This window comes from Equus quagga, unplaced genomic scaffold, assembly GCF_021613505.1.
Source record: "Equus quagga isolate Etosha38 unplaced genomic scaffold, UCLA_HA_Equagga_1.0 203_RagTag, whole genome shotgun sequence".
NCBI lineage: Eukaryota > Metazoa > Chordata > Mammalia > Perissodactyla > Equidae > Equus > Equus quagga.
In genome coordinates, this window is record NW_025798627.1 from 10,253,458 (window position 1) to 10,266,134 (window position 12,677).

Below are 12,677 nucleotides of genomic sequence, written 5' to 3' on the forward strand. Positions count from 1 at the left end.
GGGCCTGTTCTCTTTGCTCACACACCCATGGTGTCTTTCTCTTCTTATAAGGACACCAGTCCTATTGGATTAAGGCCCCATTAAGACCTCAGTTAAACTCCAAATATAGTCACGTTGGGGATTAGGGATACAATATAGGAATCTGAGGTGGAAATAAGTACATATTCAGTGCATACTCAATCCATGACAAGTATATATTAATGAACGTGAAGCCAGAATAAGTTATATTTTAAATCTTTTTCATTGGATTTGTAAGGGAAAAGGCTCTTAAATACAAGGACCTTAAGTTTAGGCTATGTTATGAGCTGAATCATATTCCCTCAAAATTCAAATGTTGAAGCCTTAACCCCCAACACACCCTGTACCTCAGAATGTGACTATGTTTGGAGATAAGGCTTGAAAGAGATGATTAAGTTAAACTGAGGCCGTTAGTGTGGTCTCTTATCCAATCCGACTGGTATCCTCGAAGAAAAGAGACTTGAACACACAAAGGGACACGAACTGTGTGTGTGTGCAGATGACCCTGTAAAGAGGCAGCAAGAAGGCAGCCATCTGCAAGCCAAGGAGGCAGGCCTCTGAGGAAACCAACCCTTCTGTCAGCTTAATCTCGGATTTTAGCTTCCAGAACAGTGAGAAAAGAAACTTCTGTTGTTTGAGCCACCGAGTGTGTGGTACTTTATCATGGCAGCCCTAGTAAACTAATACATGCCATGTCTACAGGCCGTAAGAGTCAGTCCAAGACATTTTAAGAAATGGCACACAGTTTCATCTTCTTTCATACTCAGTGAACCACACTTTACTCATCTCTTTCACAGCACATGAAGAAAAAATCCTAAATGTAAGACCAAATACTGTTGAATACACTTAATATAAATTATTATATTCCAAATCCAGGCTGAAGAACAGACCCTTCAGAAAGCAATCCCAAAGGTTGTTCCTCCTAAAAATCCTATAGAGTTTTAAATTGTCATTAACTTAGAACTAAGCAATGCCAGTAGGTAACAGATTTTAAGTACTCACTAAAATAGCAATATAATTGCAATTAATTAGAGATCAGAGTGCTTCTGACATTCACAAATAAGCCTTACCTTTGTTTTGGGTTCTAGAATTTTTACTCCATAAATTGATATTTGCAATTCAACTTTAGGAATTTTCTGGCCTTCAGATTTCTTGATGTGTCTTGCAAACTGTAAATGAAAAATTATTCACAAAACCATAATTCTGTTTCTATGGAGAGTGAACACAAAGAAATACATATGTGGACTTTGTATTCAGTGGTGGACTTTCATTAAATAAATTATTGCCCATGATAAATTATTTTATAAACTCCCCACATAGCTTCAAAATATTTAGAAATCATAGTAATCAACCATTACTATCAATAAAATCAAATTGATTTTCAGTAACTTTTTAAAAACATTTTTAATGCACTTCTTTCATGATATTTAAAAAATCATCTCCATACCAGTGGAGAAAATGAAAGCTCTTTCTGGGAAGATAAGCAGAGATCCATTTCTTTTCCTGTGGCTCCTTTCTTTTTAATACTTTTAGAAAACTTGTGGTCCGCTAGCACTGGATCAGCCATCCTTGTCATTTCTAGATACTTCTCTCGTTTGGAATACCATCCTACCCAATCAAATCAATGAACGAAAAGAGACAGACTTCCATATTCAAACTGAAGCTAAGAATTGAAGTAATAATCCCGACTAAAAGGCTCAGATCTAGGCTCAGTCCAGGAATTATAAAGATAGTGAGTGTCTTGAAAACATAAACATTTTTAAAATCCTTTCATAGTAGTATTTATTGTATTTTCTTATTGATTTAGTTAGTGTATATTAGGTTTTCTTATAAAATCAGAAAGAAAATCAGCAGACTAACGTACTTGGTAGAGGAAGTTTCTGCCTCTCTCCCAGCATTGCCAGATTTGGTGGTGGAAAAAAGTTACACGAGTCCAGTTAAATTTGGACATTAAACAATGACTATTTAAAAAAAAATTTATTTTAGAATGCACATATACACTCTCTCTATATGTCTACACACATATAACTTATATACACTATTATAAGTATGTCCCATGTTCTATTTGGGACATACTTATACTAAAAACATTATTCATTTTTATCTGAAATTCAGTTTATTCAGTGCCCTGATTTTATCTGGCAATGCTATTCTCTCCCTACTTTCCTTCTTTCCTCGCTTCTCTTAGCTTTCTTTTTAAGAAATGGAAAAAAAAAAAACTAATAAAAAATAGGATTTCTCACCCCTCTTTTAGGACTTCAAAATGTTATTTCCTCATAAAACATGTTTTCAGCACATGGATCATCCTAAGTTGACTCAAAATAGATCACATGTAAGGCCGGATGGGGGTTTGGTCCTCTTTTGTGTGTCATATTTATTTGCACTGTGCATTTCTCTCTAATTTAGGGCAGATGTGAATACACATGGTATGGTTCAGTCCTGGAGCAGAGAGTGGTTAACGGCCTTTTTCTCTTTTCATGGCTTTGCACTGCCCCGGAGAGGAATATAATTAATGCATATAGGAATGCCTTGAAGTGCCTACCTTAATATCCAGGGAAGATAGGAGGGTACCATTTGTTTTATTTCATTTTGGGTGGTATAATTTTTTAGCTTGCTGTCTGTTCTGTTCTACAAATGTAGGCAGCTTTTTTTTTTTTTTGTATCCAGCAGTCTTACATTCTGCACATGATTTCGACTAATTCGTGCCAGAGAATTTTTTTTGACTTTAAGAAACTTGTTTTGCTTCAGTGCAGATCTTTAAAAATGATCCCAGCTCTCTCTCAAAGAAAGTGGATTAATTTTGTTTCTTTTCCCTTCGTAATCTCCTTCCTGTATTGCCATAATTAAAACAATTTGAGGGTTTTCACATATGAAGGCTTACAAAATAAATCAGCTGCTCTCCATCCGTGTGAACGTATCTGAACTCAGCCATCCCCATCTTGGATGCAGAAGCATTCTAAGCTGGCTTCCCAGGGGCTGCTTTTGTCCAGAAATAGACAAGGAGCAGTGGCTCTTGAGGCCTTTTCCACATCTGGACACAACCATTCCTGTGACCTCTTTTAGTTTCCAAAAAGTCTATCACAAAACAACCACTAATATTAAACTTATCTGTTGAGTCATTTCTTTTCTGCCAGGAAAAAAAGGGAAGAAAGAATGGAAGAAATGAAGAAAGGAAGCGAGGAGGGGCTGGAGGTAGAAAAAGCAAGAGGGAGGGAGGGAGAATGAGACAAAGGAAAAAATCACGAACATAAAATATCTGATCTGTGGCTTGTGAAGCCTTTGTCTCTGCTTCATATCAAGATGAAGTAATTGTGCTCAGAGAAGATTCAGAGGGCATCCAATCCAATCTTCCCGTTTTAAAGATGAGAAAAATAAGTCTCAGAGAAGTTATTTACCCTGGTCATAAAATGGGTCTAGAGCAATCGGGCCTAGAACCCTGGTCATAAAATGGGTCTAGAGCAATCGGGCTTAGAATCTAGTTTTGCAGCCACTCACCAAATAACTCTGCATTTGCAGAGCATATGTTCTGCATTAAAAAAAAATTCCCAGTTCTTGATATACATTTCATATACATTTGATATACATTTTCATGTATATCAAGGTGTACACTGGTTATTGGCCTTGGTTGTTGCAAAGATGTTGCAAAACACCTGTGCCTGAGGTTCTATTTATACAATCCATACTTTAAACAGAGTTTAACATTCTCATTCCTGCCCATTTTTTAAAATTTAAGATGACTGCATTCTTTGATTTGCATTATCCCTCCAAGTCTCTTTTCCTGCCTGTAGACCTCCTAACTCTGTTCCACAATACTTCAATTTACTTAGAAGACACGCTCATCATTCTTACTTACATTGTATTCTTTTCTCACTCTATTTACTACTTGAATATTAATGGTCAAAGAGCCTTTTTGCAAATTTTTTTCCCATTTTTCTTTTGGTGGATTCATTTCTTAATCATCTAGATAGAGTGATCTACCAGCAAATCTTGAATATAATAATCCAAGAAAAATACTCAAGGAGGGTAAAGCCTACGCAATCTGGAGGGTATCCAGATACAACCAACAAATAAACAAAATAAACCTTTATCATAAAATGACGGGGAAGGATGAAGTATTATTTGAAATACATAAAGTACTTAGTTAAATATATGTCCCCGGTAAGTAGAACAGCTAAAGAAAATTTAAAGGAAGCACCACTGAGTTTCAATATCATCATCACAGAATTTCTATTCGTTTCTCAAAGAACTTTCAAAAAAGTGAAATCTAACTATATTATTAATGGAACATGTATTATTGAGCAATAAAATAAATAAATTTATTACTAAGTCAAATATTCGGAGCTACTATTCTTCTTTGTGGTTCTAATACTTAAATTATTAATTTAATTAAAAGTATTCCTAATACTCCTGCAGGGGAATCAGCTATGTATGTACTATATAATTAAATTAAGCTCTAAACAGTTTGTTAATTAAATAACTCGTTATGAAGACATAAACAGAGTGTCATGCTACACCGAGAGAGTGAGGTCCAATCGAGAAACTGCTGGGCCCAGATTTAACAGAACTCAACAGTGATTCCAAGGCCACATTCCTTGAGGTAGCGTCACGTAATTTTAAGTTAGCTCCACTGGAGTGAGGGGGTCTCTCCTCTAAAACTGGGGTCCAGGAACGCCATCATCTGGTTATCTCCCAGAGAAATCAAGAAGTTTTGATCTATATACCAATATTCATCCACATGTAAACATCACAAGCAGATGTTTATGAAATATATTGAGCCCTCTGACATTCGTACTAGTTGTATTAATAAAAATAAATAACTCACTATTACAAATAAAATTCATTACACTAGCAATGCTATTAAATACATAGAAGTTGAAAAGGTTTTTCCATTATTATTTTTTGGAAAATTTGGTATTTTTCTAAACGGTGGGCTAAAACATGATTAAGAAATAGAAATTGTTGAACATGATTAAAAAATAGAAAATGTGTTGTTTTGACAAACACAGTATCTTAAAATAAAGACTTTAACACATAAAAATATATTTAAGAAAAATTTATAAACTATAAATTCATCACAAAATGACAGAAAAATAGTAGGTAATAAAATAAATCAAAGTTTAAAATTTTTCTTAAAAAATAATCAGGCATCATTAAGCACAGAGCATGAAAACACATTATTGAAACTCTTTAAGTCTTCCATCATCTTGGATTAGTCCTAAATTTTGAATTCTTCTTTAATGTCCGAAGCCAATATATTAATATTTTGTTTTTGAAAAATTAGTAAATATAAATAAAATATTACCTTATGTAGCAAATGAAATAAAATACTGAACTGTAATGGATAAAAAAGCAGTCAGAATATATATGTTCAAGAAAAGTAAGCAGGAAATTCAAAAAGGGGGATGTGAATACAAAGTAGAGTTAATGAGCAAATGTCTTCTTTTTAGTAGAACCATAGCACCATCTTCTGGCCATTTCTACATGACAACAGAATTAAAGAGAGCCAGGGTCTGAGTTCTTAAAATAAATATAAATATTCTTATATACTGAGATATAGCATCTGACCCCGACACAAAGAAACAAAAAAAGATTAAAATAAAAGTAGGTAAAAAGTATTGTTTTATTTATTTTCATTAGTTCACGAATCATTACCCTTAGATATACTTTCTTGATCTACAAAAATTTTGCAATCAGCAGAATAAAGATTGCTTATAAATACATATTTATTCCGGAAGATACTTGAAAGACAAAAGCTACTATTAACTGAGTATGCATTTTTAAACTATACTGAATATTTTTTATCTTATTGTAAATCGCATTCCTTTATTAACAGAGTACATTTCTAAACATGAAACTACATAGGAACTGCATATGAAGTCTCACAAAAATGTATAAAAACCAGCCATTGTTTGAAAGTGTTTCATTTCAAATATCTCTTTACATTTTATCTAGTCACTATAGAATTGAATCCTTTTGGTTTTGGATTTGAGTGACTGAATATAGAGCCTACTAGGTAAAAGAAACATTAAGTGTAAATACCACTATTCTTGTATACAACATTCTGATTGTAGTGAAGCTGGACTTAGGCCCAGAGTGTGCAACATTTTGAACATTTAAATAGAAACTTATTCTAAATGTTCTCCATGAACTGTGAGACCTTTCTAATCCTCTATTAGTACCTAAAAGTACTGGCCAAACAAGGGCAAGTCTGAATTATTACATAAGGAGTAGTGGAAAGAAATGGTTGCCTGGTCCACTTTTTATTCCAAATAGGAGTGATGTCATCTTGGGACCTTTTAGCATATTTACTTAAAAACATTAGGTAAAACATTTACAAATAAAATGGATGGATAAAGTATCATCTACTTTTATTTCTTCGCCCAGAAGACAAGCCATCCCACTTCAAATATGCTCAATTAAAACACTTAGTAGGGTCTACCTGATATGACATTCGCAAAGCAAAGTAGTAACTTTTTAATGTTTATGACTTTGCCTGACACTATCAGAAGCCTAACCCTCCTGTGAAATAACTGGATGAGCTCTAAACTAAATAAAGTTAGAGAAGGGTTGTTTCTCAAAAGAATTGTGAGAGCAGCTCTGAAGAAAAACAATTAACTGTGTAAACAAAATCGTGGTATGTTAGAATTTCTTAATGAGATAAAGATGAGAGTTCTGTTGAAGGAGGTTTTCAAATCTGAAAATCTCAATGAAAACAACGTCTTTTGGGATGTGGTGCAATTAGAAAAACATGCTAAGATGTGTGGTATCTTACGTAAGATTTTCTCAGGAAATTTGCTGATTATGAGTACATGGAGTTGCTTATTAAATGTCCTTTCTGCTCTTTTAGTCTCATCACTTCCCCCTGTCTGCTCATGGACAAGTCCAGATCTTCTTGAATTTGTCCATTAATTGTCATTAACATACAGTGTCACTTAAAAATTCTGCTCTGTAATTAACTCTAACGCCACACTTTCAACAGATGGATATAATACCCTACCTATTAGATAGTTTGTTACACCATTACTAGTTTCTGAGTTAGGGCATGAGCTCACATTGCCCAAGCAAAGTAAAGGCAAGCTACTAAACGTCAACACTTAGGAAATATTGCTATGACATTTTTTTGTTGAGTATGAGAAATTACACCTTAGGAAAATATGAAGAGTGTGCCACATTCAGAAAAATAATTAATTATGTGTACAGAGTTATTACTAAATATATCTCTTTGATCTGGTGATATTTATTCAACAGTCCATTTTTAACAGGCTGAAAGCCATTTCTGCCACAAAGCTATTCATGCTTTGAATTTTCATCAGTCTACTGATGACTGGAGACAGAATCAATACACCAGACATTTATTTGGAGGGCTTTCCCTACCTTTAATTTCCTTACAGCATCTCTCACAACTTCTGTTCCTTTGGGCTGCTCCACTTCTGTACTGCCAAGAAACTGAAAATGGTCATTGGTGAGACACAAGCTTTATTACAGCATATATTATTAGATCATTTTAAAATGTAACATGGCATAATCGAATGGTGTGACATTAACGCAAATCCAAATCCTAATTAAATAGAAGTTATTAATTTATATTATTTTATATTATATGAAAATGCAAATATATCACTTAATCACACATAATTTTTATTATTCAAAGATGTTTAAAAAGCACACTTTTCCTAAATATTTTACTTGCAGATTTTTACTGGAAAGGAAACTAAAATTATTTCACTGGGCCCAAAGGAATAAAGTTGATCCCAAAATTTAAAACATATTAACAATTAAAAAATTGTTATCTGTAAATTCAAAGCAAATAAACGCTTTTTGTTATTTTATTTAAATAGTAGTATATTTTAAGATATTGATATGGTTTAATGTAGTTTATAATTTCAAATCAACATTTTTCTTTGTTTTCCAATTATGACACTCAGTGATACTGGCTCAACACAAGGTTGACACAAGGGAAGCCACACCGTAGAAGAGAAGCCATATTGTAACTTTGAATGACCTCTGACTGACTAATCCAGCTGGATATGCAGCTTTCAGGAAATCTAACTGCTCTGTAGATTTTATGACCCCTGCTTGCCCAGGTACCTCCCAGCTGCAATAAGATGATAACTTTGTTCTTTTGAGCTCCTTAGGAATGTGACGATCCCCGGACAGAGAACCTATCTGGTGTGGCCACTCCCAGTCTGTAACACCAGATGGTCAACATTCCTTATGCCTCTCCTGTAACCCACTGGCCTATATACTTGTTTCAAGATTCTGTGCCTGCCTTAAGATGGTTCTTTTGGACATTAGTCAGCCATCTTCCCTCTTGCTAGCAAGCTGTAAGAAAATGCCCTTTCTCTGCCACCATCTTGCCTCTTGATGACTGGCGTTTGTCTCATGGCGAGTAGCTCATGCCCTTTGTTGGTAACAACAGCATGTAAAATTTTAAAAATACAAACTTTTTAAAATACTCAATATACACCATCCATCAAAGTGATAAGGTAAACTACATTTGAAAATAAAACACACATGATCTATAATTTCACTAAATTTTAAAATATCCCTGAAGGTTTTTAGTTAAAACCTGACCTATCCCCCAACACAAAAAAAAGTTTCATAGTAATTACCACTTTGTAATAAAGTCTCAAATCTGGAAAGACATAATACCTCCTAAATAGAAGTTCAATGTCATGAAATGTTCAAGACCAATTGTAACTGAAATATGGATATTTTATTCTATAAAATATCTCTATATAAATAGGAAATAAACATTAAGTTCATTGTGTGTATACTTTCCCAAAGCCTTTTTTTCTTGTCACATACTACCAGTCATGAATTCACCACTTCTTATATAGAAATATGTGTAAGTATATGTGTACACTTTTTTTTTTTTGAGGAAGATTAGCCCTGAACTAACTACTGCCAGTCCTCCTCTTTTTTTGCTGAGGAAGCCTGGCCCTGAGCTAACATCTGTGCCCATCTTCCTCTACTTTAGATGTGGGACGCCTACCACGGCATGGCTTGCCAAGCGGTGCCATGTCCACACCCGGGATCCGAACTGGCTAACCCCGGGCCACTGAGAAGTGGGACATGCGAGCTTAACCGCTGCGCCACCCGGCCAGCCCCCATGTGTACACTTTACATCAAAAGATTAAGTAGAATATTTTTCATTTGTTAACACAGAATGGAAGGGGGCAAAATAGTAATGTCAGGGTATCTTTTGAAATCACATTTTATTCCTTCCTTCATTCTTGACAGAATAACAACAATAACAACTAAAGAAATTAGAGTCCAGTTTTTCAAAATGGGCTCTCTGTATTACCGTCATGAGAATTACCCAGGGAGCAGGTTAAAACGTAACAACGCAGATTCCTCAGTCTAATACATCGGCATCTTTAAGGGTAGGGCTAGGAAATTATACTTTTAAGAGTATCATAGGTGATTCAATGTACTAAAGTCTAAGGAACAGAGTTAGAAAATAGTAAGAGGTCAGGAGGAAGTGGAAAGCAGATAGGAAAGGTTGGTTGAAAATACAGAAGATAACTGCTGATCTTTCTGATGAGCCCATGGAGAAGAGAAAGTGAAGCTCGGAAGCATCAAGGCAAAAAAAGTTCCACTTCTCAAACTCTGTAAGGTACAACAGTTCCTTTTTCTAATATGCTCAAACTACACCCAACAATTGCTACTAGGTCCTAGATACGATATCACTGGGCACTTGGTTACGCCCGCTGTGACCTCAAGTGGATTGACCAGGCCTGCAAAACAGACCAAAATAAATAGAGAAATTCTCAGCTTAAAAGGAACTGAAAACCTGCTAGTAAGATGTGGGAGATAGTCAAATCTATTCCTGACACCAACGGACCTGTCACATTTCTTCTGTTTCAGATCTGTGTTTTCAACCTTGGCTGCAGGACAGAATCACATGGGAGCTTTAAAGTTAGACCAGTGCCTAGGAGTCTGATTTAATTGGCCTGGGGCAGAGCCAGGGCATCTGTGTATTTTAAAGCTCCCCAGGTGATTTTAGTGTGTCCCCAGGCTTGAAAAGCACTGTTTTAGTTCACCCAGAAAGGATAAAGCATTCAAGGGACAGGATGGGGAGTTCATACAATAGGAGCTATTTTGTTCTGAGTAAATCTATGGGGTAAATTTCTTTTCTCAAGTTCTCTGAATTTATCATATCACTGAGAACTTCCCCACGATGGGCTTCACGGCAGGCCGCCCCAAGAGGCACCATTCTTGTATGTGGATTATTTCCAGCTGAAAACAGTAAGGGCTCAGGAGACTCAGGAAGAACGTTTGACCTTCCCCTGCAAACTGCCTAAAAGAACGTAACACAGAAGGCCTGTTCTAGGAAGGACCTAATACCATAAGATGGCTATAATATAACGTAAAATAGGTGTGATAGAAAGTCACCAACAAGCCCCTGCTGGGCCCACCAAAACTTGTTTAACAAACATCTGCATTTCCACCCATGTAAATTGTCTTCCTCCCCTCTGAAATTCCAAACCACTACCCCAAACATCCTCCTTTGCCTTTAGCTAAAGATAATATTTAAATTGGCAGCTCAGCCATTTTGTTGAGTTACTCAGCTTTCCTGAGTTTTTCCCATGTATATACGTTACAAAGCTTTGTTTGATTTTCTCCTGTTATTCTGTCTCATGTGAATTTAACCTGTGGCCCAGCCAGAAGGACCTTGAGGTCAGTGGAATTGCCTTCCTCCCCTACACCTGGTAGTGACTGGTCTAGTGTTAGCAGGAACAGAGAGGCAAAGGTAGACTCTTCATTGTTAAGTGATTCTTGAACCAGAAGAAGGGAATGTCTGATGTGTTGATAAGAGATGGTAAGAGTTACTGGAAATATTTATGTAGGAATATTCATATTTCGGCAGAAATGTCATGAGTCATAAGTATTTTATGCAAATAGGCCCATATGGGAAAATTATGGAAGAACTCCAAGTACGTTCTAAATGAATCAACCTCTTGCAATGCTCCAAGAACCTTTTAATATGTTTCTTTCACACTGGCTTTAATTAAACCATCTGAGTAATGAAACTCAGGAAGAAGCCTTGAATGATGGTGGGAATTAAACTACAAAGACATCTAATATGGACCTCGCCACTTAACCAAATTTTTCTATGTAATGTTAGATGGCCTAATGGAAATAATTTTAAGCCTGAAAAGTAGATTATTCCTTATAATATTTCCTATATTTTTTAAATATATAAAAGTCATCATGATACTTAGATTAAATAATTCATATTTATATGCATTCCATATATCTATATAAAATATTTATAAAACTCTTAAGTAGGAGGCAACATGCTGGAATAAACTCTAGGCTTAGAATCTGAAGATGCTAGAAAAATAACTTTACTATTTGACTCTTGAAAAGTAAGGATAATAATAGTGCTCTTCTCTCCTTATAAAATTGTTCTGAAGATCAATTACAATAAGAGATTTAAAAAAAGAACTCTGTAAACTGCAAAGTGTTTTATAATTACGAGGGATTGCCATTCCTTTATTTATGGATTGGGGAAGACACTAGAATTTAGTGCATACTGTTGATGCCTGCTTGGCTCTCCTTGGAGGCTCTTTACCAGCATTAAGATCCATCCTCCAGCTTCCCCATGCTTTGCTGGTAACAGCTCACACTCAAGACCTTTGGAGGATTCCCTCTGTGCAATGAGATCACGCTGCCAGTTTTGTTTTTGCTTTTGTTTTTGTTTTTTTTTTGAGGAAGATTAGCACTGAGCTAACTACTGCCAGTCCTCTTCGTTTTTGGCTGAGGAAGCCTGGCCCTGAGCTAATATCCGTGCCCATCTTCCTCTACTTTATATGTGGGACGCCTACCACAGCATGGCGTGCCAAGCGGTGCCATCCGCACCCGGGATCTGAACTGGCAAACCCCGGGCTGCCAAGAAACGGAACACATGAACTTAACCGCTGTGCCACCAGGCTGGCCCCTCATGCTACCAGTTTTGAGAGCTAGAAACACCTGGGAGATTTTTGCTTCCCACTCTGTATCACCACATTCCTTAGCCAATGACTGGTGTGGAAGTATAAAGGTCCAGCCCCTTTGCCTGGGGGTGGGGTAAACTCTAGGTGTAAGGCTATGATGCAGAGCTTTCCCCAGAAGTGGGCTGAGGCTGCGGCTTTACCTGGTGCTCTGCTCTTCCTTGATTTCCTCCCTTACTGGCTGTTCCTGGGAGAGGTCCCCTGCTAAATCACTTGCACCCAAATCTTTGCCTCGGGGTCTAATTCAGGAAGAAACTGACCTGAGACACCGTTAAACGCTTAAACGCTTACAGTCAGGAACACACAGTCTAGAATTCAAACCACAAATAACTGAAATACTCTCATTGTACATGCCATCAAAAGGCTTGTATACGGATAGAGGTAGGACTGGTTCTCATCCTTTTCCACTCTGCCTGGTGCCTGAAGGGTGAAAGAAAAGATGGAACTGAATTGAGCCATGGCCAGAGGATTAGTACATCTCATCCCAACCACGTTGTTAACTAGCTGGAGAAACATGGCGAGGGAAGCTCGGAACTGCAAAACACTAGGCCTGACTGAGAGCAGAGGGGACAGGACCCATGGGCAGTAAGAGCCCCCGGCATGGGGACAGGACCTATGGGCAGTGAGAGCTGCAGGCATGGGGACAGGACCCATGGGCAG

The 12,677-nt window shown here is 36.6% G+C and overlaps 1 protein-coding gene across 2 annotated transcripts in view; it reads right to left on the minus strand.

The window, feature by feature from the left end:
* LOC124233510 (PTB domain-containing engulfment adapter protein 1) overlaps window positions 1-12,677 on the minus strand; it is a 271,296-nt gene that overhangs the window by 57,463 nt on the left and 201,156 nt on the right. For both annotated transcript variants that reach the window (XM_046650656.1, XM_046650657.1), the window contains exons 5-6: window positions 7,393-7,464; window positions 1,089-1,187 (exon numbers count right to left, since the gene is read on the minus strand). In XM_046650656.1, coding sequence (XP_046506612.1) covers window positions 1,089-1,187; window positions 7,393-7,464 — 171 coding nt within the window. The remainder of the gene's footprint in view (window positions 1-1,088; window positions 1,188-7,392; window positions 7,465-12,677) is intronic.